We start from the raw sequence: 27,933 nt of genomic DNA, 5'->3' as shown, positions 1-27,933 counted from the left end.
GTCCATCTCAAGTGGAGGAGGAAATTATTGTCCAAAAACAAACTTAAGTGCCACAACAATGGTGAATGGGGTCAGTACCACTCACTGGGGATAGGCCTGATGCTCTCTGCTAGAGCCAATAAGATAGGCTATAGGCCTGATGCTCTCTGCTAGAGCAAATAAGACATGCTGTAGGCCTGATGCTCTCTGCTAGAGCCAATAAGACAGGCTATAGGGCTGATGCTCTCTGCTAGAGCCAATAAGATAGGCTATAGGCCTGATGCTCTCTGCTAGAGCAAATAAGACAGGCTGTAGGCCTGATGCTCTCTGCTAGAGCAAATAAGACAGGCTGTAGGCCTGATGCTCTCTGCTAGAGCAAATAAGACAGGCTGTAGGCCTGATGCTCTCTGCTAGAGCCAATAAGACAGGCTGTAGGCCTGATGCTCTCTGCTAGAGCCAATAAGACAGGCTGTAGGCCTGATGCTCTCTGCTAGAGCCAATAAGATAGGCTGTAGGCCTGATGCTCTCTGCTAGAGCCAATAAGATAGGCTGTAGGCCTGATGCTCTCTGCTAGAGCCAATAAGATAGGCTGTAGGCCTGATGCTCTCTGTTGCTACCAATAAGATAGGCTGTAGGCCTGATGCTCTCTGTTGCTACCAATAAGACAGGCTATAGGCCTGATGCTCTCTGCTAGAGCCAATAAGACAGGCTATAGGGCTAAATGTTAGTTTGGCTCAATTAAATAGGAACACTCAATTAAATACGAACATTTTGATAACTAAAATACATTTTAGTCTTTTCATTGTCTTTTTTTAACAGCAATAGCTATTTTGCTTTCCAAACCTTATTCCTCCCCCCCCCCCGAGATTCAATTTACAAATACTGTGATATGCCTGGCTGGGCCTCTACTGTTCACTCACAGTCACAGCTCAACAATCATTTAATTTGGTATTTGCCGCGCGTGCTGTCCAATAGTACGCTGCCTTTCCTTCTGACGGTAGGACCAGGTTCCAGATATACTGTAGGCAATGCGATTTAAAACAGTCCACATCTTATTTAAAGCTAGGGGAAGCTAATGATCCTTTGTTGCCAAATCGTGGTTTTATTAGCCTATTCTGAGTGATTTTTCTTTCTTTCTTTATAGACATGATGAGGCTATATAATAAAATGTCCTCCCCCCAGCGTTATGGATGCACCGCCTATGTCAATCTACTATCTACCATAGTAGAAAAGTGTACCTATTTGATTTGCTCAGCTTGTCGATTTTAAAGAAATAGCCCACAACAGACTGTGGCACAGTTGTGGGACGATAGGTCCCAAATTCATACAACCAGTAGGCTTAGGGGGGGGAGGAGGAGAAGAGGCATTAAGCAATGATTCTGATGCAACCAATCAGAACGTTTAGCTTAAAATGTTAATTAACTATTGTTTCTTAACGTTAGTGCAGTAATGCGCACAAATCAGTCGGCTACCTGACAATGAAAGAAAGTTTAAAAACCAGTAGAACGTGAGAGAAATAGACTACTGGTTTCAATGGTATAAGTCTGTATAAAACAATAGGTTACTGGTTTCAATGGCATATGGAAGTCTTTATAAAATAATTGTTTCCACAGATATGGTTGGATTTTGTCTAGGCTATTTTGAAGCAAGATAAAACATGTCTCATAATATGTAGTGAAACGTTCAGGTTTCGAACAATATTAAGTAGCTATATGTTTTGAAACTACCTCCAGCTCATAGCAATGTGATGTGTGATGCGCTGATGAAGCCTGCCTTCTGTTGGCTATGCATTTGAATGATGAATGGGAAGAGCACTTCAATTACCAATAAAATATAAAACGCCATAACTTATTTCCGTAAGTATTCAGACCCTTCTCTATGAGACTCCAAATTGAGCTCAGGTGCTTCCTGTTTCCATTGATCATCTTTGAGATGTTTCTACAACTTGATTAGAGTCCACCTGTGGTAAATTCAACTGATTGGACATGATTTGGAAAGGCACACACCTATCTATATAAGGTCCCACAGTTGACAGTTCATGTCAGAGAAAAAACCAAGCACGAGGTCGAAGGAATTGTCTATAGAGCTCCGAGACAGGATTGTGTCGAGGCACAGATCTAGGGAAGGGTAACAAAACATTTCTGCAGCATTGAAGGTCCCCAAGAACAAAGTGACCTCCATCATTCTTAAATGGAAGAAGTTAGGAACCACCAAGACTCTTCCTAGAGCTGGCCGCCCGGCCAAACTGAGCAATCAGGGGAGAAGGGCCTTGGTCAGGGAGGTGACCAAGAACCCCATGGTCAAAGGCACATGACAGCTCGCTTGGAGTTTGCCAAAAGGACAACGACCCTAAGCACACAGCCAAGACAATGCACAAATGGCTTCGGGACAAGTCTCTGAATGTCCTTGAGTGGCCCAGCCAGAGCCCAGACTTGAACCCGATTGAACATCTCTGGAGAGACCTGAAAATAGCTGTGCAACAACGCTCCTCATCCAACATGACAGAGCTTGAGAGAATCTGCAGAGAAGAATGGGAGAAACTCCCCAAATACAGGTGTTGCCAAGTTTGTAGTGTCATACCCAAGAAGACTCCAGGCTGTAATTGCTGCCAAAGGTGCTTCAACAAAGTACTGAGTAAAGGGTCTGAATACTTATGTAAATTAGCAAAAAACATGAACTGTTTTTGCTTTGTCATTATGGGGTATTGTGTGTGTAGATTGAGGGGGAAACGATTTTATCCATTTTAGAATAAGGCTGTAACGTAACAAAATGTGGATAAAGTCAAGGGCTCTGAATACTTTATGAATGCACTGTGAAAGTGGGGCGGAAGCGTAGCCTAGTGGTTAGAGCGTTGGACCGAAAGGTTGCAAGATAGAATCCCCAAGCTGACAAGGTACAAATCTGTCGTTCTGCCGCTGGACAAGGCAGTTAACCCACTGTTCCTAGGCCGTCATTGAAAATAAGAATTTGTTCTTAACTAACTTGCCTAGTTAAATAAAGGTTGAATAAAAAAGACTAAAATAAAAACACCAGAAAATCAGCTCCAAGTGATATTTAATTTTGGAAATCTGTTCCAAAGTATTCCTATGTTTTTTAATAGAGAAATATACACACGTACCAAACATTAGGAACACCTTCCTAACATTGTGTTTATACCCCCCCTTTGCCATCAGATTAGCCTCAATTTGTCGGGGCATGGACTCTACAAGGTGTCGAAAGCGTTCCACAGGGATGCTGGCGCAGGGTGACTCCAACAGTTGTCTAGTTGGCTGGATGTCCTTTGGGTGGTGACATGGGGAAACTGTTGAGCATGGAAAAACCCAGCAGCGTTGTAGTTCTTGAATCAAACCGGTGCGCCTGGTACCTACTACCATACCCCGTTAAAATGCACTTCAATCTTTTGTCGTGCCTATTCACTCCCTGATACACAATCCATGTCTGCTCTCTCAAAGCTTAAAAATCCTTCTTTAACCCGTCTCCTCCCCTTCATCTACACTGATTGAAGTGGATTTAACAAGTGACCTCAATAAGGGATCATAACTTTCACCTGGTCAGTCTGTCATGGAAAGAGCAGGTGTTCTTAATGGGTGTTTTTGTACACTCTGTATGTGATCGAATACATATGTCAGTAAGGTTTAAAATGATTGTTTTAGTCATGTTATATCTGTTGGAGCTTCTCGCGGTCAAACTAGCCCCCTGACCGTCTGCTCAAGAAAACAATCAGTCCACAGCTGAATCTAGTTGATGACCCCTGGTCTAAGGCCTTCGTGTGCCTGACCCCTGTGCGGAGTGTGCCTGACCCCTGTGCGGAGTGTGCCTGACCCCTGTGCGGAGTGTGCCTGACCCCTGTGCGGAGTGTACCTGACTGTGACCCCTGTGCAGACTGTACCTGACTGTGACCCCTGTGTGGAGTGTACCTAACCCTGACCCCTGTATAGTGTGCCTGACCGTGACCCCTGACCCCTGTATAGTGTCCCTGACCGTGACCCCTGACCCCTGTGTAGTGTCCCTGACCGTGACCCCTGACCCCTGTGTAGTGTGCCTGACCGTGACCCCTGACCCTTGTGTAGAGTGCCTGACCCCTGTGTAGTGTGCCTAACTGTGACCCCTGACCCCTGTGTAGTGTGCCTGACCGTGACCCCTGACCCTTGTGTAGAGTGCCTGACCCCTGTGTAGTGTGCCTAACTGTGACCCCTGACCCCTGTGTAGAGTGTACAACGTGAAGAGTGGCAAGATGAAGAAGTGTTTCAAAGGTTCTACAAGTGACGACGGAACCCTGCTGAAGGTGAGAGGAGACATCGCTATTTGACTAATGGGACAACCTGTCTAATTAGCTTTCTACTGTAGGTCAATGTTTCTTATTCCATGGTTTGATGTCATTGTGTGCCACTAGGTTCAGATGGACCCCGCTGGGATCTACCTAGCAACAAGCTGCTCTGATAAGAGCATCTGTATCTTTGACTATGAGTCAGGAGAGTGTGTGGCCACCTTGTTCGGTCACTCAGGTAGCTCTACTCTTCCTCCCGTCTCTTTGCTCCTCTTCCTCCCGTCTCTTTGCTCCCTCTTCCTCCCGTCTCTTTGCTCCCTCTTCCTCCCGTCTCTTTGCTCCCTCTTCCTCCCGTCTCTTTGCTCCCTCTTCCTCCCGTCTCTTTGCTCCTCTTCCTCCCGTCTCTTTGCTCCTCTTCCTCCCGTCTCTTTGCTCCTCTTCCTCCCGTCTCTTTGCTCCTCTTCCTCCCGTCTCTTTGCTCCCTCTTCCTCCCGTCTCTTTGCTCCCTCTTCCTCCCGTCTCTTTGCTCCCTCTTCCTCCCGTCTCTTTGCTCCCTCTTCCTCCCGTCTCTTTGCTCCCTCTTCCTCCCGTCTCTTTGCTCCCTCTTCCTCCCGTCTCTTTGCTCCCTCTTCCTCCCGTCTCTTTGCTCCCTCTTCCTCCCGTCTCTTTGCTCCCTCTTCCTCCCGTCTCTTTGCTCCCTCTTCCTCCCGTCTCTTTGCTCCCTCTTCCTCCCGGCTCTTTGCTCCCTCTTCCTCCCGTCTCTTTCCTCCCTTTGACTGTGCCCCGTCTCCTCTTCGTCTCCATAGAGATTGTAACTGGTATGAGGTTCAGCCAGGACTGCAGACACCTCATCACCATATCTGGAGACAGGTAAACATGCTCCTTAGCCAAACTATATATATTTTAGGCAGTGGGCTTGTTTCCAGATCCAGTCAGTTTGAGATGTGTTCGGGGTTTTTTTTTTGTCTGTGTCTAGCTGTGTGTTCCTGTGGAGGCTGGACTCCCAGATGACTAACTGTATGAGGAAGAGACTGGCGGAGAGGAAACGGACAGCCGGAGTAACGACGGCTGCCAAAGCTCCCACCAAGGAGCAACTTATCAGGTATCTACACTGAACTAAAATACAGTCGAAGTCGGAAGTTTACATACACTTTAGGTTGGAGTCAGTAAAACTTGTTTTACAACCACTTTACAAATTTCTTGTGAACAAACTATAGTTTTGTCAAGTCGGTGAGGACATCTACTTTGTGCATGACACAAGTCATTTTTCCAATAATTGTTTACAGACAGATTATTTCACTTATAATTCACTGTATCACAATTCCAGTGGTTCAGAAGTTTACATACACTAAGTTGACTTTGCCTTTAAACAGCTTGGAAAATTCCAGAAAATGATGTCATGGCTTTAGAAGCTTCTGATAGGCTAATTGACATAATTTGAGTCAATTGGAGGTGTACCTGTGGATGTATTTCAAGGCCTACCTTCAAACTCAGTGCCTCTTTGCTTGACATCATGGGAAAATCAAAAGAAATCAGCCAAGACCTCAGGAAAAAAAATTGTAGAGCAAGTTTGGTTCATCCTTGGGAGCAATTTCCAAACGCCTGAAGGTACAATGTTCATCTGTACAAACAATAGTACGCAAGTATAAACACCATGGGACCATGCAGCCATCATACCGCTCAGGAAGGAGATGCGTTCTGTCTCCTAGAGATGAACGTACTTTGGTGCGAAAAGTGCAACTCAATCCCAGAACAACAGCAAAGGACCTTGTGAAGATGCTGGAGGAAACAAGTACAAAAGTATCTATATCCACAGTAAAGCGAGTCCTATATCGACATAACCTGAAAGGCTGCTCAGCAAGGAAGAAGCCACTGCTCCAAAACCGCCATAAAAAAGCCAGACTACGGTTTGCAACTGCACATGGGGACAAAGATCGTACTTTTTGGAGAAATGTCCTCTGGTCTGATGAAACAAAAATAGGACTGTTTGGCCATAATGACCATTGTTATATTTGGAGGAAAAAGGGGGAGGCTTGCAAGCTGAAGAACACCATCCCAACCGTGAAGCACGGGGGTGGCAGCATCATGTTGTGGGGGTGTTTTGCTGCAGGAGGGACTGGTGCACTTCACAAAATAGATGGCATCTGGGTCTTCCAAATGGACAATGACCCCAAGCATACTTCCAAAGTTGTGGCAAAATGGCTTTAGGACAACAAAGTCAAGGTATTAGAGCGGCCATCACAAAGCCCTGACCTTAGTCCTATAGAGAATTTGTGGGCAGAACTGAAAAAGTGTGTGCGAGCAAGGAGACCTACAAACCTGACTCAGTTACACCAGCTCTGTGAGGAGGAATGGGCCAAAATTCACCCAACTTATTGTGGGAAGCTTGTGGAAGGCTACCTGAAACGTTTGACCCAAGTTAAACAATTTAAAGGCAATGCTACCAAATACTAATTGAGTGTATGTAAACTTCTGACCCACTGGGAATGTGATGAAAGAAATAAAAGCTGAAATAAATCATTCTCTCTACTATTATTCTGACATTTCACATTCTTAAAATAAAGTGGTGATCCTAACTGACCTAAGACAGGGCATTTTTACTAGGATTAAATGTCAGGAATTGTGTGAACCTGAGTTTAAATGTATTTGGCTAAGGTGTATGTAAACTTCCGACTTCAACTGTGTAAACTCAACATGTAAAGTGTTTCATGAGCTGAAATAAAAGATCCCAGAAATGTTCCATACACACAAAAAGCTTATTTCTCTCAAATGTGCGTACATTTGTTTATATCCCTGTTAGTGAATATTTTACCTTTGCAAAGATAATCCACCTGACAGGTGTGGCATATCAAGAAGCTGATTTAAACAGCATGGTCATTACACAGGTGCACCTTGTGCTGGGGACAATAAAGGCCGCTCTAAAATGTGCGGTTTTGTCACGCATCACAATTCCAAAGATGTCTCAAGTTTTGAGGGAGCAGTGCAATTGACATGCTGACTGCAGGAATGTCCACCAGAGATGTAGCCAGATAAATTAACATTAAATTATCTACCTTAAGCCTCTTCCAACGTCGTTTTTGAGAATTTGTCAGTTTCTTCCAACTGGCCTCACAACCGCAGAGCGATTTTTCTGATGTCAACGTTGTGAACACCCCATGGTGGCGGTGGGGTTATGGTATGGGCAGGCATAAGCGCGCAACTCAATATTGTTCTTGTTATTTTTAATGTTTTGTCACGCCAACCTTTCACTAGGGGACAGGAGCATTTCCTAGACCGTTGACTAGGGGACCAGGAGTATTTCCCAGGCGGTTCACTAGGGGACCAGGAGCATTTCCCAGACGGTTCACTAGGGGACCAGGAGTATTTCCCAGGCGGTTCACTAGGGGACCAGGAGCATTTCCCAGGCGGTTCACTAGGGGACCAGGAGCATTTCCCAGACGGTTCACTAGGGGACCAGGAGTATTTCCCAGGCGGTTCACTAGGGGACCAGGAGCATTTCCTAGACGGTTCACTAGGGGACAGGAGCATTTCCCAGACGGTTCACTAGGGGACCAGGAGTATTTCCCAGGCGGTTCACTAGGGGACCAGGAGCATTTCCCAGGCGGTTCACTAGGGGACCAGGAGCATTTCCCAGACGGTTCACTAGGGGACCAGGAGTATTTCCCAGGCGGTTCACTAGGGGACCAGGAGCATTTCCCAGACGGTTCACTAGGGTACCAGGAGCATTTCCCAGGCGGTTCACTAGGGTCGGAAAAACTCCTGGCCCTAGTGTTGACTTATACATGGACAGCCCCTTCAGTCTGTTAATTCCCTCTAGCTATTACTTCAGACCAGAGCTGAGAACTAATGCTGATGTGTTCCTTTCTGTGGCCTTGTCTGATTCAATCAGTCATCGTCAGGTCTAGTGAAGGCACTGCTCTATTTAGAAATCAAATCACGTTTTATGAGTGACATGCGCCGAATACAACAGGTGTAGACCTTAACAGTGAAATGCTTACTTACAAGCCCTTAACCAACAATGGAGTTTTAAGAAAATACCCCCCCCCCCAAAAAAAATGAGAAGAATAACAAATAATTAAAGAACAGCAGTAAATAACAGTAGCGAGGCTATATACAGGGTGTTACGGTACAGAGTCAATGTGGAGGCTATATACAGGGTGTTACGGTACAGAGTCAATGTGGAGGCTATATACAGGGTGTTACGGTACAGAGTCAATGTGGAGGCTATATACAGGGTGTTATGGTACAGAGTCAATGTGGAGGCTATATACAGGGTGTTACGGTAGAGAGTCAATGTGGAGGCTATATACAGGGGGTACCAGTACAGAGTCAATGTGGAGGCTATATACAGGGTGTTACGGTAGAGAGTCAATGTGGAGGCTATATACAGGGTGTTACGGTAGAGAGTCAATGTGTAGGCTATATACAGGGGGTACCAGTACAGAGTCAATGTGGAGGCTATATACAGGGGGGTACCAGTACAGAGTCAATGTGGAGGCTATATACAGGGTGTTACGGTACAGAGTCAATGTGGAGGCTATATACAGGGTGTTACGGTACAGAGTCAATGTGGAGGCTATATACAGGGTGTTACGGTACAGAGTCAATGTGGAGGCTATATACAGGGTGTTACGGTACAGAGTCAATGTGGAGGCTATATACAGGGTGTTACGGTACAGAGTCAATGTGGAGGCTATATACAGGGTGTTACGGTACAGAGTCAATGTGGAGGCTATATACAGGGTGTTACGGTACAGAGTCAATGTGTAGGCTATATACAGGGGGTACCAGTACAGAGTCAATGTGGAGGCTATATACAGGGGGGTACCAGTACAGAGTCAATGTGGAGGCTATATACAGGGTGTTACGGTACAGAGTCAATGTGGAGGCTATATACAGGGTGTTACGGTACAGAGTCAATGCATAGATAATAACAGAGAACACTAAGGTGTCTCTGTGTGGAGGTGTCTCTGTGTGGAGGTGTCTCTGTGTGGAGGTGTCTCTGTGTGGAGGTGTCTCTGTGTGAGGTGTCTCTGTTTCACTTTGTCCAGGAGAGAGACCTTCATCACTGTGCCGTTGGGCCAACTCCCCCAGGCAGGAGAGGAAGAGGAGGAAGATGATCAAAGGACTCCTGCTAGATGTGACATCACTCATGGTGAGACCACTCGTATTAACGCAGAGATTACGTAAGAGTGTGGAATTAAATTCAATTTGTCATTTTTTTATTTATTTTTTATTTATTTAATTTTTTTATTTTATTTATTTATTTTTTTATTTTTTTTAACAACGATTCGCCATGCCACAAGCTCAGAGAAAGGGACATTGTTGGAATTTGCAACAGACTTTGGCTTCATCGATGTTTTAACGTCAATGTCTCTCCTCCAGACTTCCTTGCTCTAGACCCCATGGTTCCACAGACCAACGGCAAACTGCCCATGTGGGCCAGGAAACTGGTGAGTCAATCGGAACCATATAGTCTATATCAGGGCTGCCCAACTCCTGTCCTGGAGGGCTGACACACTTCTGGGTTTCATCCTCTCCTTCTAATCAGGGACTAATTCAATTAACTACCAGTAGAAACAAAAACTTGAAATGTTTTCGGCCTTCCATGTCCGGAATTGAATAGCCCTGATGGACCAATGTCTCTGGGAATTGTCTTAATACGAGCCTGGATAAGATTAATACTAGCCTGGATAAGATTAATACTAGCCTGGGGGCGGCAGGTAGCCTGGCGGTTAGAGCGTTGGACTAGTAACCGAAAGGTTCCAAGATCGAATCCACGAGCTGACAAGGTAAAAATCTGTCGTTCTGCCCCTGAACAAGGCAGTTTAACCCACTGTTCCTAGGCCGTCATTGTAAATAAGAATTTACAATGACTTACCTAGTTAAATACAGGTAAAATAAAAATTAAGACACATAATGTAAACTTTTAGAACTAAGCACCAGCTGGTGCCTTCAGAAAGTATTCTCACCCCTTCACCCCCCCCACATTTTGTTGTTACAGCCTGAATTTTTTATTATTAACTTTCAACAACAACAAAAATGTCACTGGCCTTGACACAATACCCCATAAAGTCAGTGGAATTCTATTTTCCAAAAGTTTGTACAAATTTAACATAAAAATGAAAAGCTGAAATATCTTGAGTCGATAAGTATTCAACACCTTTGTTATGGCAAGCCTAAATTAATTTCAGGGGTAAAGATTTGCTTAACAAGTCACATGATAAACTGCATGTACTCTGTGTGCAATAGTGTTTAACATGATTTTTGAATGACTACCTCGCCACACAGTCCAGCAGTGAATTTCAACCACAAAGACCAGGGAGGTTTTCCAATACCTTGAAAGAATGGCACCTATTGGTAGATGGGTAAGAATTAAAAAAAGCACATTGAATATCCCTTTGAGCATGGTGAAGTTATTAATTACACTTTGGATGGCGCATCAATACACCCAGTCACTACAAAGATACAGGCGTCCTTCCTAACTCAGTTGCCGGAGAGGAAGGAAACTGCTCAGGGATTTCACCATGAGGCCAATGTTGACTATAAAACAGAGTTTATTGGCTGTGATAGGAGAAAACTGATGATCGATCAACAGCATTGTAGTAATTCCACAATACGAACCTAATTGACAGAGTGAAAAGGAAGCCTGTACCAAGTAAAACTGCAAATAATGCTTTCCACCAGACACTGGGAGATGAATTCACCTTTCAGCAGAACAATAACCTAAAACGCAAGGCAAAATCTACACTGGAGTTGCTTACCAAGAAGACAGTGAATGTTCCTGAGTGGCCGAGTTACAGTTTTGACTTGGCGAACAAAAATATAAACGCAACATGTAAAGTGTTGTACCCAAGTTTCAACAGCTACAATTTTTTTAAATCCCAGAAATGTTCCATACGCACAAAAAGCAGGGGGGTGCTGAGAAGTATTTCTGTGTTTTAATACAGCCCCTATGTGGGGGGGAAAACTCATTCCGATTGGTTGGGCCTGGCTGCTAATTTGGTGGGCCTATGCCCACCCATGGATGCACCCCTGCCCAGTCATGCGAAATCCATAGATGAGGACAAGGTCCTAATTTATTTATTTGAATGAACTTTAATTTAAAAAAAAATCTTTTGAAATTGTTGCATTTACATTTTTGTTCAGTATAAAGCTGCATGAAAATCTATGGCAAAACTTTAAAATGGTTGTCTAGCAATGATCAACAACCAATTTGACAGAGCTTGAAGAATTTAGAAAAAAACAACGGGCAAATGTACAATCAAGGTGTTCAGTGCCCTTTAGCCGCGTTCACATTGGCAGTTTGAACTGTCTCCAATCCTATTGATTTGCATATCAATCCTTTTTCTTGCAGTCTGAACAGCCAAAAAGCACATGGAATCTGATAATTCAAGCCACATTTCAAACCACCTTTATAGGTGTCAGAATCTGTGACTTGTCTGATCGGTCAAATCTGATTTTTTTTTTTTGTATTTTTTTTTAAGACTGTTATTCAGCACAACTTGTTTCTTGCTAGCTACTCTATTGACAGGAACACGTGGTATGTTAGCTAACTAGCTTGTTAATTGTTTACAAAGAAATTACTGAGTGTGTGTGTGTGTCAGAAAGCTTAAGAGCTAGCTAGCAAAGTGACTGTTGTGGCTAGCCGGAAAGGACTCGTAACAACAGTTGAATTGTCTTATCCTTTTGAGGCTTTAAAAGTGTTTTTTGCACTATATGATTTCGAACATTGAAAACTGAAGACGTGTCCATGGCAGGCATTGTTGTCACCTTAGCTTGTTACATAAGGACATGCAGCACCACCACCACCAATCAGCCTACACCGCTGCACACGTACCCGTTGTTACTATAACAACTAGTCTTGTTAGTAAATGACTGCTGTCTGAACGCACACATCCGATTTGGTCACATGTAACTTGCTGTTTGGACAGTCAATATTCCAAAAACGTATTTCAAAAACAAATTTTGTCTGCGGTGTGAACGAGGCTTTATAGACTTACCAAGAAAGACTCACAGCTGTAATCGCTGCCAAAGGTGTTTCAAACATGTATTGACTCAGGGGTTTGAATACCTATGTAACTTAGCATTCTGCTGTATGTTAAGTAGAGGGGTTTGAATACCTTCTGAAGGCACTTAGCTGTATGTTAAAGCGTTGTGACTCAGTCTTGTGTCAGTTCCCTCACTCTGATGGTCGCATGTTTCCTCTCTGGCTATGTTGGAATTGTGTCCTTTAACAGAGCCTTTTTTTTTGTGACGGTCTCGCTGTTATGTCAGGGTCCTGCGGCAGGCACCATCGCTCTCCCCGGCGAGCAACAGCCACCACACCTCCAGCCACGCGGGCGCTGGGCAGAGCATCTCAACCCCCTGGCTATCCGCTCTGTCCTGGAGACACACAGCCTGCAGCGCCCTCTCTCCCCCACCCCCCGCAGAGCAGAGGGACCAGGAGAGGAGGAGGAGGAGGAAGATGAGGAGGAAGAAGATCCACACTTCCACCCTCAGAGCTTGGACAGCCTGCTTGGAGAGGAGGATGAAGAGGAGGAAGATGTGGTGGCGGTGGAGGACGACGAAGTGGTGGAGGAGGAGGAGGAAGATGTGGTGGAGGACGACGACGACGACCAGGTCTGTTTTAAAGAGATACTTCACTCAAAAAATCATATTTTTGTATTAAAAAAGAATTGCTCAAACGTGGTATGTCGATGGTTCCATATTGTCAGTCAGTCCAGACAAACAACACATTGACATATTTGTTATTGTTTTAGGGTTCTGGGTCTCTTCAGAGGCCTGGGTTCCTGGCCCTACCGGACAGTGACGACATGTTTGGTCCAGCCCTCAGTAGTTACATTCTTTACCCGGCTAACAGCACCACACTGTCCACTGGAGGAGGAGAGGGGTGAGTCAGAGTGGATCTGTGTGGTTGGACATCTAGTTACTGGTTCTCTCAAAATGAGTTGGATGTGGGGACGCTTTGTGTATGAGGTTATGTGTGTGTGTGTGTGTGTGTGTGTGTGTGTGTGTGTGTGTGTGTGTGTGTGTGTGTGTGTGTGTGTGTGTGTGTGTGTGTGTGTGTGTGTGTGTGTGTGTGTGTGTGTGTGTGTGTGTGTGTGTGTGTGTGTGTGTACACAGCTCTGGAAAATATTAAGAGACCGCTGCAAAATGATCAGTTTCTCTGTTTTGTCTTTTATATAGGTATGTTTTTGGTTAATATTAACATTTTTGTTTTATTCTATAAACTACTGACAACATTTCTCCCAAATTCTAAACAAACATTTTGTCATTTAGAGTAGAGGTTGACCGGCATGGCCGATTTTAATTAGGGCCGATTTAAATTTTTCATAACAATCGGTAATCTCCATTTTTGGACACCGATTATGGCCGATTACATTGCACTCCACGAGGAGACTGCGTGGCAGGCTGACTACCTGTTACGCGAGTGCAGCAAGGAGCCAAAGTAAGTTGCTAGCTAGCATTAAACTTATCTTACAAAAAACTATCAATCTTCACATAATCACTAGTTAACTACACATGGTTGACGATATTACTAGTTTAACTAGCTTGTCCTGCGTTACATATAATCAATGCGGTGCCTGTTAATTTATCATTGAATCACAGCCTACTTCAACTTCGCCAAACGGGTGGTGAGGATTTAACAAGCGCATTCGCGACAAAAAAAAATCGCTGTCGTTACACCAATGTACCTAACCATAAACATCAATGCCTTCTGTAACATGTGAAATTTCATGTACCTTATTAACAAACATGTATCCAATCATAGATGTGAATTAAATTATGAGCCTAGTTGGTTTAGCCATGGAAAAAGTTATGATTGGCTGAGATAATGAGTGGGCTGGACATGCCCGGAAGATGAGTTCTGATTGGTCTGTCATGTAGCACGCTTCCGTCTATAACACGAGCTGCTCAGTATGTATAGATTATCTTTACTAACACAGCTTTTTTGAAAGATATCATGATGAACTGAAAAGGTGTTACTACTGCTGTCAACATTGCTGCCCTGAATTTAATACCAAGCGTTATCAACAAAGATCAGTGGGAAAAAAGTTGTGATGGACTACTATCTGGAGGACGATCGTGCCATCCTGACTCTCTCTGACGAATCAGACGATGAGGAAATCCGTGACATTGTAGAACCTTCTGATGGCAGTGATTGATAATAACTAACAATCAATATGCTTTGACTAAAATCCCCAAGGTTTGTAAGACACTGGGTTAATAATATTTAGTCATAGACTCAGCTTTCAGCAAAATGTTCGTACAGTTTATTCAGAGAACGTTCTGAACTCCATTATACAGAGACAATTCATTTTATAACTTGCTTCTTCCTTACGCACATACCTCCACACAAACCGTAGATATCCTACGCACATGCGTACACACGAACAGTAGGTGGGATGTATCCCTCCCCAGAGTTCTCACCACTGTTTGTCACTACCCAACGCTGTTCTATTCCCCTGAGATTAGAGGAACCTTGAGGGTCACTCCCTGCCCTCTCATAAGTTTCTCAAAGCTCTCGCTAGGTCGGGTCAAACACAGTCTAATTGTTCTCGATATTTTCTTAGGCGCACACGCACATTTCTCTTCCTCCCGGGTCTCTACTAAACCTCATGGGACTTACGTTTAGTACTTGAATTATTCATTATACATGCTACATAAACTACTAAGTACTACTTGGTTACGTTTCAGGGTGGGATTCTTTAATCATTACCTTTAAAACATATTATTCCCTTATCACGTTCTTAAAATCAATACACTAGTATATATTTTTAAACCTGCATATTTAGTTAATATTGCCTGCTAACATAAAATAAATTCAACTAGGGAAAATGTCACTTCTCTGTGCAAGCAGAGTCGGGGTATATGCAGCAGTTTGGGCCGCCTGGCTCGTTGAGAACTGTTTGAAGACCATTTCTTCCTAACCATTTCTTCCGGAACCATTTCTTCCTTCCTTGTACACTGTAACAGCAATATTTAGACTTAGGGATGCCACCCGTTAGATAAAATACGGAACGGTTCCGTATTTCACTGAAAGAATAAACGTTTTGTTTTTTCGAAATGATAGTTTCCGGATTCGACCATATTAATGACCTAAGGCTCATGTTTCTGTGTGTTTATTATATTATAATTAAGTCTATGATTTGATATTTGATAGAGCAGTCTGACTGAGCGGTGGTAGGCAGCAGCAGGCTCGTAAGCATTCATTCAAACAGCACTTTCCTGCGTTTGCCAGCAGCTCTTCGCTGTGCTTCAAGCATGACTTCAAGCCTATCAACTCCCGAGATTAGGCTGGCAATACTAAAGTAACTATAAGAACATCCAATAGTCAAAGGTATATGAAATACAAATGGTATAGAGAGAAATAGTCCTATAATAACTACAACCTAAAACTTCTTACCTGGGAATATTGAAGACTCATGTTAAAAGGAACCACCAGCTTTCATATGTTCTCATGTTCTGAGCAAGGCACTTAAACAGTAGCTTTTTTACATGGCACATATTGCACTTTTACCTTCTTCTCCAACACTGTTTTTAAATTATTTAAACCAAATTGAACATGTTTCATTAATTATTTCAGATTAAATTGATTTTATTAAGTTAAAATAAGTGTTCATTCAGTGTTGTAATTGTCATTATTACATATATATATATATAATCAACAGAATTTTTTTTTTCTTTTCATTTTTTATATATATATATTTTTTTTAAATCGGTATCTGCTATTTTTGTTCGTCCAATAATTGGTATCGGCGTTGAAAAAGCATAATCGTTCGACCTCCTAATTTGGAGCATTTATTTGCAGAAAATGACAACTGGTCATAAATAACAAAAGAGGTGAGGTGTTGTCAGACCTCGAATAATGAAAGGAAAATAAGTTCCTTATTAAACACCAAAATACTAATGTTCTAACTTAAGAAGCGTTCAGAAATCAATATCTGGTCTAATAACCCTGATTTTCAATCACAGCTTTCATGCGTCTTGGCATGCCCCTCCACCAGTCTTTCACATTGATGTCAGGTGACTTTATGACACTCCTGGCTTTGTTTGATGGCTTGTGACCATCCATCTTCCTCTTGATCACATTCCAGAGGTTTTCAATGGGGTTCAGGTCTGGAGATTGGGCCGACCATGACAGGGTCTTGATCTGGTGGTCCTCAGCTACAATGGGGTTCAGGTCTGGAGATTGGGCTGGCCATGACAGGGTCTTGATCTGGTGGTCCTCCAGCTACAATGGGGTTCAGGTCTGGAGATTGGGCCGGCCATGACAGGGTCTTGATCTGGTGGTCCTCAGCTACAATGGGGTTCAGGTCTGGAGATTGGGCCGGCCATGACAGGGTCTTGATCTGGTGGTCCTCAGCTACAATGGGGTTCAGGTCTGGAGATTGGGCCGGCCATGACAGGGTCTTGATCTGGTGGTCCTCAGCTACAATGGGGTTCAGGTCTGGAGATTGGGCCGGCCATGACAGGGTCTTGATCTGGTGGTCCTCAGCTACAATGGGGTTCAGGTCTGGAGATTGGGCCGGCCATGACAGGGTCTTGATCTGGTGGTCCTCCAGCTACAATGGGGTTCAGGTCTGGAGATTGGGCTGACCATGACAGGGTCTTGATCTGGTGGTCCTCCAGCTACAATGGGGTTCAGGTCTGGAGATTGGGCTGACCATGACAGGGTCTTGATCTGGTGGTCCTCAGCTACAATGGGGTTCAGGTCTGGAGATTGGGCTGGCCATGACAGGGTCTTGATCTGGTGGTCCTCAGCTACAATGGGGTTCAGGTCTGGAGATTGGGCCGACCATGACAGGGTCTTGATCTGGTGGTCCTCCATCCACACCTTGATTGACCTGGCTGTGTAGCATGGAGCATTGTCCTGCTGGGGAAAAAAATAATCCTCAGAATTGAGGAACGTTGTCAGAGCAGAAGGAAGCAAGTTTTCTTCCAGGACAACCTTGTACGTGGCTTGATTCATGCCGTCCTTCACAAAGACAAATCTGTGTCTTGCAGCCACTGTGAAATTTGGTGGAGGATCGGTGATGAAATGAATTTTTCCAGAGCTGTATATGGTTGTCCTCTGTAGCTAACTTGGTAGAGCATGGTGCTTGCAATGCCAGGATAGTGGCTTCAACACTGATATGTTCAAAAATGTATGCACGCATGCCGTGTGTGTGTGCGTGTGTGTGTGTGTGTGTGTGTGCGCGCAGTGAGTTTGGCCAACAGCATCAGCAGCAGCAGGGCTGGGGAGGAGAGAACGAGCTGAGTCCAGACAGCGCCTGTTGTGTTGGCTCTGCAGAGTGCCAGGACCAACCCCAGGATGGTAGGACTAGTATACACTACTACTATAATACTGCTACTGTAGCCATAGGATGGTAGGACTAGTACACACTACTACTATAATACTGCTACTGTAGCCATAGGATGGTAAGACTAGTACACACTACTACTATAATACTGCTACTGTAGCCATAGGATGGTAAGACTAGTATACACTACTACTATAATACTGCTACTGTAGCCATAGGATGGTAGGACTAGTACACACTACTACTATAATACTGCTACTGTAGCCATAGGATGGTAAGACTAGTACACACTACTACTATAATACTGCTACTGTAGCCATAGGATGGTAAGACTAGTATACACTACTACCGTAATTTCCGGACTATTAAGCGCACCTGAATATAAGCTGCACCCACTGAATTAAAAAATATATATATTATTTTGAACATAAATAAGCCGCACATGTCTATAAGCTGCAGGTGCCTACCGGTACATTGAAACAAATGAACTTCACACAGGCTTTAACGAAACACGGCTTGTAACAAAAATAAAAATTAGCAGTAAGCTTTAGTTGTCTTTTTGCACTGAGTCAATTCCTCACGCTGCTGTTTCCAACGTCTTATCATCGACTCATTAAGACCAAGCTCCCGTGCAGCAGCTCTATTTCCTTTTCCAACAGCCAGATCAATCGCCTTCAACTTGAAAGCTGCATCATATGCATTTCTCCGTGTCTTTGCCATGATGAGGGTGACAAAATGACTACCGTAATCAGAATGATGGGAAGTTTGAGAGCGCTCGATTTAATCTAAACAGTAAACAAAAAAGTTGTTTGACCTTAACCCGTTCGGCAATTTCATTGGTCTAATGAAAAGCTTCATGCCGCCAAAAAACTGAGCACGTCACAGAATGTGTTTTTTTTAATTGAAAGCGGGAAAAATCCATATATTAGCCGCGTCATTGCCAACATGCGTCAATCCATATATTAGCCGCGAGGTTCAAAGCCTGGGGAAAATATTGCGGCTTATAGTCCGGAATTTACGGTACTATAATACTGCTACTGTAGCCATAGGATGGTAAGACTAGTATACACTACTACTATAATACTGCTACTGTAGACATAGGATGGTAAGACTAGTATACACTACTACTATAATACTATTACTTCCACTACTCTACTACTACTCTACTAACACCACTACACTAATATAATACTAATATACTACTACTACTACTACTACTACTATAATACTGTTACTACCACTACACTAATCAAATCAAAGTTTATTTGTCACGTGCTCTGAACACAACAGGGGTAGACCTCACAGTGAAATGCTTACTTACAGGCTCTAACCAATAGTGTAATCTACTACTATAATACTATTACTACTAAAAAGAAAGGAACTATACTATGAAACAAAGATGAACGATAGTAAAAAGCTTTGGAGCACCTTAAATTACATTTTTGGAGGAAAAAGCCCACTCGGCTTCATCATTCATTGAATCAGATGGCTCGTTCATCAGAAAACCCACTGATATTGCCAACCTACTTTAATGACTTGTTCATTGACAAGATAAGCCTTGTCTCCCCCTGTAGATACTGACTCCTCTCCTCTCCTCTCCCCCTGTAGATACTGACTCCTCTCCTCTCCCCCTGTAGATACTGACTCCTCTCCTCTCGTCTCCCCCTGTAGATACTGACTCCTCTCCTCTCCCCCTGTAGATACTGACTCCTCTCCTCTCCCCCTGTAGATACTGACTCCTCTCGTCTCCCCCTGTAGATACTGACTCCTCTCCTCTCCCCCTGTAGATACTGACTCCTCTCCTCTCCCCCTGTAGATACTGACTCCTCTCCTCTCCCCCTGTAGATACTGACTCCTCTCCTCTCCCCCTGTAGATACTGACTCCTCTCCTCTCCCCCTGTAGATACTGACTCCTCTCCTCTCCCCCTGTAGATACTGACTCCTCTCCTCTCCTCTCCCCCTGTAGATACTGACTCCTCTCCTCTCTCTCCCCCTGTAGATACTGACTCCTCTCCTCTCCCCCCTGTAGATACTGACTCCTCTCCTCTCCTCTCCCCCTGTAGATACTGACTCCTCTCCTCTTCTCCCCCCCTGTAGATACTGACTCCTCTCCTCTCCCCCTGTAGATACTGACTCCTCTCCTCTCCCCCTGTAGATACTGACTCCTCTCCTCTCCCCCTGTAGATACTGACTCCTCTCCTCTCCCCCTGTAGATACTGACTCCTCTCCTCTCCCCCTGTAGATACTGACTCCTCTCCTCTCCCCCTGTAGATACTGACTCCTCTCCTCTCCCCCTGTAGATACTGACTCCTCTCCTCTCCCCCTGTAGATACTGACTCCTCTCCTCTCCCCCCTGTAGATACTGACTCCTCTCCTCTCCCCCTGTAGATACTGACTCCTCTCCCCCTGTAGATACTGACTCCTCTCCCCCTGTAGATACTGACTCCTCTCCCCCTGTAGATACTGACTCCTCTCCCCCTGTAGATACTGACTCCTCTCCCCCTGTAGATACTGACTCCTCTCCCCCTGTAGATACTGACTCCTCTCCCCCTGTAGATACGGTCTCCTCTCCTCTCCCCCTGTAGATACGGACTCCTCTCCTCTCCCCCTGTAGATACGGACTCCTCTCCTCTCCCCCTGTAGATACGGACTCCTCTCCTCTCCCCCTGTAGATACGGACTCCTCTCCTCTTGTCCCCCTGTAGATACTGACTCCTCTCCTCTTGTCTCCCCCTGTAGATACTGACTCCTCTCCTCTTGTCTCCCCCTGTAGATACTGACTCCCTGAGCCAGGTGAGTTCTACAGGTAGTTCTGGAGTGGAGGAAGAGGAGGAAGATCCACAGACACTCCTTAGACAACACTTTGACACCATGGCCAACCACCTGAGCAACGAGGGTACGGATGATGATGATGATGATGATGATGACGTAATGAGCAACAAGCCTCTTGTCTGGGTCAGAGCATGTGAGTCGCGCGGGCGGAAATCTCTCTCTTCGCTCACAGAGCGGTGCGCAACTGCCCCAAGTGTTCCACATCCTTTCCAAGCGCTCCTCGCTCACAGATAGAGAGAAGAACTGTCATTCCAAATTCACTCCGTTAATTAGTCACCGTTTAACCAACACCCATCTATTGTTGTGACTACCTGGATCTACCGTTTAACCAACACCCATCTATTGTTGTGACTACCTGGGTCTACCGTTTAACCAACACCCATCTATTGTTGTGACTACCTGGGTCTACCGTTTAACCAACACCCATCTATTGTTGTGACTACCTGGGTCTACCGTTTAACCAACACTCATCTATTGTTGTGACTACCTGGATCTACCGTTTAACCAACACCCATCTATTGTTGTGACTACCTGGATCTACCGTTTAACCAACACTCATCTATTGTTGTGACTACCTGGATCTACCGTTTAACCAACACTCATCTATTGTTGTGACTACCTGGATCTACCGTTTAACCAACACCCATCTATTGTTGTGACTACCTGGGTCTACCGTTTAACCAACACCCATCTATTGTTGTGACTACCTGGGTCTACCGTTTAACCAACACCCATCTATTGTTGTGACTACCTGGATCTACCGTTTAACCAACACTCATCTATTGTTGTGACTACCTGGGTCTACCGTTTAACCAACACCCATCTATTGTTGTGACTACCTGGATCTACCGTTTAACCAACACCCATCTATTGTTGTGACTACCTGGGTCTACCGTTTAACCAACGCCCATCTATTGTTGTGACTACCTGGATCTACCGTTTAACCAACACCCATCTATTGTTGTGACTACCTGGGTCTACCGTTTAACCAACACCCATCTATTGTTGTGACTACCTGGGTCTACCGTTTAACCAACACCCATCTATTGTTGTGACTACCTGGATCTACCGTTTAACCAACACTCATCTATTGTTGTGACTACCTGGGTCTACCATTTTTTGGGGGTTTTGAAATATGGAAACCAAGCAATATGAATGAAAAGTATTTTAATAATCAACATGAAAAGGTAACTAAGTTTACAGTCCAGCCCTAATTTAGCGTGTCTGATTCAGCTTGTTAAGGTCTTGTTGAGCAGCTAATTAGTAAAATCAGGTGTGTTAAATTAGGGCTGGACTGTAAACCTACAGGACGGTAGATCTCCAGGAAGAGGGTTGGACTGTAAACCTACAGGACGGTAGATCTCCAGGAAGAGGGTTGGACTGTAAACCTACAGGACGGTAGATCTCCAGGAAGAGGGTTGGACTGTAAACCTACAGGACAGTAGATCTCCAGGAAGAGGGTTGGACTGTAAACCTACAGGACAGTAGATCTCCAGGAAGAGGGTTGGACTGTAAACCTACAGGACAGTAGATCTCCAGGAAGAGGGTTGGACTGTAAACCTACAGGACGGTAGATCTCCAGGAAGAGGGTTGGACTGTAAACCTACAGGACTGTAGATCTCCAGGAAGAGGGTTGGACTGTAAACCTACAGGACGGTAGATCTCCAGGAAGAGGGTTGGACTGTAAACCTACAGGACGGTAGATCTCCAGGAAGAGGGTTGGAGTGAAAACCTACAGGACGGTAGATCTCCAGGAAGAGGTTTGGGCTGTAAACCTACAGGACTGTAGATCTCCAGGAAGAGGGTTGGACTGTAAACCTACAGGACTGTAGATCTCCAGGAAGAGGGTTGGACTGTAAACCTACAGGACGGTAGATCTCCAGGAAGAGGGTTGGACTGTAAACCTACAGGACTGTAGATCTCCAGGAAGAGGGTTGGACTGTAAACCTACAGGACGGTAGATCTCCAGGAAGAGGGTTGGACTGAAAACCTACAGGACGGTAGATCTCCAGGAAGAGGGTTGGACTGAAAACCTACAGGACGGTAGATCTCCAGGAAGAGGGTTGGACTGTAAACCCACAGGACAGTAGATCTCCAGGAAGAGGGTTGGACTGCCCTGGTTTAAGAGATCGGATTTTTAGTTGTTAAATAGTTTGCTACAATGACACACTTAGTTATCTACCCACCTCGTTTCTTTCTGTTAGCACGTACACAGGAAGTACACCATCATTCTTTCAGGATAGGTGTCTTTTCAGATTCTACAATGATTATTTAGTTGTGGACACTACATCACCACACTCCCTCTCTTGCTCTTGGTTCTCCTCAAGTCACCTTGAGTTTTCACCTGTGTGTTTTTATCAGTTTCTTTATGAAAAATATTTAGCGAACTCCGTGACAGTAGCTAAAGCAAGGGTCTATAGCAGCACACAAGTAGCCTACAAATGCATGCTGGGCCTGGCGTCCCCTGAGCTCATGAAGTGAGCTGTACTGGCGCTAAATTAGAGCGGGTGAGAAGGCCTTTGGGGAAACTCGCTCCGCGCTGCAGTCAAATTGGGCAGGTTCCACTCCGGTTCACATACTCTGGTCTGGGTCAAACCCTAACTAACCAGGCCGTCGACCAGACAGATGTGGTTGTGTCTCGTAACGCATTTTAAAATGTAACCGTTAGGATGTATTGTAAGTACAGTTTGTAGCTAGGTATAACTGTTATCTGTTCTGCCCCTTTGTAGAGAAGTTTGAGACTGACCTGTCCAGTCTGCAGACTCCATCCATAGAGACAGAGAGCCTCTTCCTCAACCCCCGATTCAGCATCTCTACACGCTTCCTGTCTCGTTTCCAGAGCCGACTCCGGTAAGTAATCCCTTGCCTCAGTCAAACCTCACCATACCTTTACCTTTACGCCGCATTCAAAACACCTGGGAACCTGGGGAATCTCCAACGTCTGTGTGTTCAAGACGACTAGGAACTCTGGAGGGGGGGGGGGGACGACGACAGTATTCCAGCTCGGAATTCCAAGTCGGAAACTCTGGCATCTTTCTAGAGCTCTGACTTTCCGACCTGAAGATCACTGACGTCATGATATGACTTCCCCCCCCCCCAAGAGTTCCCAGTTGTCTTGAAAGCCCCATTTACCTCAAGTCACACCTTACCTCGCCTCAGTCACACCTCCCGCTGTATTGATGCAGTGTGCGGTTAGTATTCACATACATCACTAATTGTGTCCAGGAGCATCAAGATACATACTAATTCAATCATGCAATGTGTACTTGTTTTTAGTTTTTTAAAACCTGTCCTAATTATTTTCCGTGGCGTGTTAGTGGTCCTGGTTCTGCCCTGCGTCCCGCTCCTCTCCCGCCCAGCATCACTGAGGAGCCCAGCAGCCTCTCCTGTCCTGACCCGACCCCCAGCCTCAACACCACTCAGGTACTGGCCTGTTCCTCACTTATCTTGTTCGCACATTCTTCCGCCAAAATGTGAGGAAGGTCTGGTGGAACACGACGTCAATATTGGCCTTCGTTAGGATACAGAGTGGCAGGAGATTTCTCCCGGCGTATTACTCATTGGTTTAAAGGCCCAGAGCAGAATATTTCCTGTGTTTTTATATATATTTTCACAATGAGGTTGGAATAATACTGTGAAATTGTGATAAATGGCCTTTTTTGTGTAAGAGCTGTTTGAAAAGACTGTCTGAATTTTCTGCCCGTTTTGGTGGGATGGAGTTTTGGCCTGGCTGGTGACATCACTAGGCGGTAAATGAGTTATAAACCAATAAGAGAGTTCCAAACCGGGAGTTCCAAACCGGGAGTTCCAAACCGGGAGTTCCAAACCTCTACTAATAATAATTGTCCGTTTTTCTCTCCCCACTCCCAGACAGTCCTAGCAAAATTATTGCTTCAGAAGTTGCTATTTGCTAAGAAGCAATTTTTGTTAGTTTTTTTTTTACCATTTTAATTGAAAATAATCTTAGTAAGGTACTTGTTACCCAGAAATTATGACATTGAGATAAAACATTTTTTTTTTTTTAAATGTTCCATTGGAACTATAATCGTCTTAATCTACCAACCAATCATTTCCCACAACTCCTTCCCCCACATGTCTTGTGCACCTGTTCTATCGACCCGAAGTTTCAACTTGAAACTCTTATTGGGAAAGTTTTCCACTCAAACGCGACACGCATCGACCACAGATTTTAGGGGAGTTAGTCTTTGTTCTTCTCGTGAAGCCATTCGTTAGCTAGCTATGTCCTTTGCTAGTTGGAAGGTAGGACCTGTTGTGTTCTTCTCCCTTTGAGGTTAGAGGGAATGTTTTTGCTAGCACACCACAAGTTCCTACCCGAGTCCTGCCTCCATTTGGAGCCACGCCTCACAGTCGTGTGATTCGCTAAAATTAAATAATGACAAATACTTTACTCAGTAAGGTCATTCACAAATAATTCCATGGTCACTCCCACTAAGACCAATTTTGAATGGTTGATTTACCAGGCTTATATCCGCTGTGCGAGGTTAGTTCCTCACCAACACGCAGAACACAAGATACAAATCAGGGGCCAGATCCTAACCTGAGATGCATGCAAATCATATTTTGATGTTAATTTCCCATAAGATTTCATGAAATTCACTGAAGATGTTTTTTTTTTCTCTCGACAGGCCAACTCAAAGCAGTTTGTCGTGAGCAGTACTACAGAATCTCTCCAAGAGGAGAGCCAGGACCCTGGTGAGTACTAGTCCAGAGGTAGACTGATGTGGTGCCGGGTTTTAATTTACCGGACGTTTTCAGAAATGTATCGGACGTGTAACGCATTAAGGTGTCAACCCACTGTGCTCAAAATCACATTTTAGATTATTGTAATTCACTTTAACAGAATAGAAATTAGCCTGTAAAGTTGTACTAAAGTCAAATAATGTTCTTATACCAACATGATAGGTTTTACGGAAAAGCGAAAAGTTGTCTGCTGCATCTTCATCCCTGCTATAAATCATAAATGATCATTTAAAAAAAAAATTATAATATAATATTTGCGAACGACCTGTCCTAAAGGCTATTTGTATGAACATTTTTCAATAATAAATAACAAAACACAGCTATTTTCAAATTGTAATTAGGCCTAATAAATAACACAACATGGCTGCTTACAAACACCAGGGCCGGCCGGTCATGGCTAGAAGGGATCCAACTTTTGTCAAAATAACTTCAGATTTGACTTTTCGTAGCCAGTAAGGAGAATGAAGGTAGCGGGTTAGGAGAATGAAGGTAGCGGGTTAGGAGAATGAAGGTAGCGGGTTAGGCGAATGAAGGTAGCGGGTTAGGCGAATGAAGGTAGCGGGTTAGGAGAATGAAGGTAGAGGGTTAGGAGAATGAAGGTAGCGGGTTAGGAGAATGAAGGTAGCGGGTTAGGCGAATGAAGGTAGCGGGTTAGGCGAATGAAGGTAGCGGGTTAGGCGAATGAAGGTAGCGGGTTAGGCGAATGAAGGTAGCGGGTTATGAAAAGGATTGGGGTTAGCTAAAATGCCTTCCAGCCATGACCGGGCCGGCCCGCCCCGCTCCCCATTTCCGCTGCGGTACAGCACCACAAATAAATTAGCAAATAGGTTTTGGACAATCATATTCGATATGTAAATAAGCTAAATTCATTAAGGCTGGTTCATTGAGAGAAAGCTTATTTTACAATGCTCCACGTGAAATAAGGCCTGCATCATGCATTCATGAAAGCACTTGTTTCCAAAGATCATGATATTAATAAATGTTATGTTTATTGTAATTTGAACTGTCGTGACTCGTGTCGTGTGATATACAGTTGAAGTCGGAAGTTTACATACACCTTAGCCAAATACATTTAAACTCTGTTTTCCACAGTTCCTGACATTTAATCCCAGTAAAAATTCCCTGTCTTAGGTCAGTTAGGATCACCACTTTATTTTAAGAATGTGAAATGTCAGAATAATAGTAGAGAGATGATTTATTTCAGCTTTTATTTCTTTCATCACATTCCCAGTAGGTCAGAAGTTTACATGCACTCAATTAGTATTTGGTAGCATTGCCTTTAAATTGTTTAACTTGGGTCAAATGTTTTGGGTAGCCTTCCACAAGCTTCCCACAATAAATTGGGTGAATTTTGGCCCATTCCTCCTGACAGAGCTGGTGCAACTGAGTCAGGTTTGTAGGCCTCCTTGCTCACACATACTTTTTCAGTTCTGCCCACAAATTTTCTATGGGATTTAGGTCAGGGCTTTGTGATGGCCGCTCTAATACCTTGACTTTGTTGTCCTTAAGCCATTTTGCCACAACTTTGGAAGTATGCTTGGGGTCATTGTCCATTTGGAAGACCCATTTGCGACCAAGCTTTTACTTCCTGACTCATGTCTTGAGATGTTGCTTCAATATGTCCATGTAATTTTCCATCCTCATGATGCCATCTATTTTGTGAAGTGCACCAGTCTCTCCTGCAGCAAAGCAGCCCCACAACATGATGCTGCCACCCCCGTGCTTCACGGTCGGGATGGTGTTCTTTCGCTTGCAAGCCTCCCCCTTTTCCCTCCTAAAATAACAATTGTCATTATGGCCAAACAGTTCTATTTTTGGACATTTCTCCAGAAAGTACGATCTTTGTCCCCATGTGCAGTTGCAAACCGTAGTCTGGCTTTTTTATGGCGGTTTTGGAGCAGTGGCTTCTTCCTTGCTGAGTGGCCTTTCAGGTTATGTCGATATAGGACTCGATTTACTGTGGATATAGATACTTTTGTACCTGTTTCCTCCAGCATCTTCACAAGGTCCTTTGTTGTTGTTCTGGGATTGATTTGCTCTTTTCGCACCAAAGTACGTTCATCTCTAGGAGACAGAACGCGTCTCCTTCCTGAGCGATATGACGGCTGCGTGGTCCCATGGTGTTTATACTTGCGTACTATTGTTTGTACAGATGAACGTGGTACCTTCAGGCATTTGGAAATTGCTCCCAAGGATGAACCAGACTTGTGGAGGTCCACAATTTTTTTTCTGACGTCTTGGCTGATTTATTTAGATTTTCTCATGATGTCAAGCAAAGAGGCACTGAGTTTGAAAGTAGGCCTTGAAATACATCCACAGGTACACCTCCAATTGACTCAAATGATGTCAATTAGCCTATCAGAAGCTTCTAAAGCCATGACATCATTTTCTGGAATTTTCCAAGCTGTTTAAAAGGCACAGTCAACTTAGTGTATGTAAACTTCTGATCCACTGGAATTGTGATACAGTGAATTATAAGCTAAATAATCTGTAAACAATTGTTGGAAAAATGACTTGTGTCATGCACAAAGTAGATGTCCTAACCGACTTGACAAAACTGTAGTTTGTTAACAAGAAATGTGTGGAGTGGTTGAAAAATTACTTTTAATGACGCCAACCTAAAGTGTATGGAAACTGTGCCTGGCTTATTGTTAACTCTATTTCCTACTATAGGCAGTCGTAGGCCTAATGATTTCAACATTAACTCACCAATGTGTTAAGTCGATATCACGGTTTTAGTTTCCCCAACTGCTATGGAATAAGCTCAACTGAAACTCACCAAATTGCT

At 44.2% G+C, this 27,933-nt stretch overlaps 1 protein-coding gene across 2 annotated transcripts in view; it reads left to right on the top strand.

Annotated features, from left to right (window-relative positions):
- Positions 1 to 27,933, top strand: part of wdr62 (WD repeat domain 62) — a 60,998-nt gene that overhangs the window by 28,036 nt on the left and 5,029 nt on the right. For both annotated transcript variants that reach the window (XM_014215448.2, XM_014215449.2), the window contains exons 16-28: positions 4,189 to 4,264; positions 4,373 to 4,484; positions 5,053 to 5,116; positions 5,223 to 5,348; positions 9,298 to 9,401; positions 9,632 to 9,699; positions 12,524 to 12,868; positions 13,009 to 13,139; positions 17,455 to 17,567; positions 20,326 to 20,448; positions 23,114 to 23,234; positions 23,702 to 23,807; positions 25,031 to 25,097. In XM_014215448.2, the coding sequence (XP_014070923.2) occupies positions 4,189 to 4,264; positions 4,373 to 4,484; positions 5,053 to 5,116; positions 5,223 to 5,348; positions 9,298 to 9,401; positions 9,632 to 9,699; positions 12,524 to 12,868; positions 13,009 to 13,139; positions 17,455 to 17,567; positions 20,326 to 20,448; positions 23,114 to 23,234; positions 23,702 to 23,807; positions 25,031 to 25,097 (1,556 nt within the window). The remainder of the gene's footprint in view (positions 1 to 4,188; positions 4,265 to 4,372; positions 4,485 to 5,052; positions 5,117 to 5,222; positions 5,349 to 9,297; positions 9,402 to 9,631; positions 9,700 to 12,523; positions 12,869 to 13,008; positions 13,140 to 17,454; positions 17,568 to 20,325; positions 20,449 to 23,113; positions 23,235 to 23,701; positions 23,808 to 25,030; positions 25,098 to 27,933) is intronic.

The sequence above is a fragment of the Salmo salar genome, chromosome ssa09, assembly GCF_905237065.1.
Source record: "Salmo salar chromosome ssa09, Ssal_v3.1, whole genome shotgun sequence".
In the NCBI taxonomy this organism is placed as follows: Eukaryota; Metazoa; Chordata; class Actinopteri; order Salmoniformes; family Salmonidae; genus Salmo; species Salmo salar.
The sequence above is the reverse complement of the archived record's forward strand: the minus strand, read 5'-3'. Positions and strand labels throughout refer to the sequence as shown.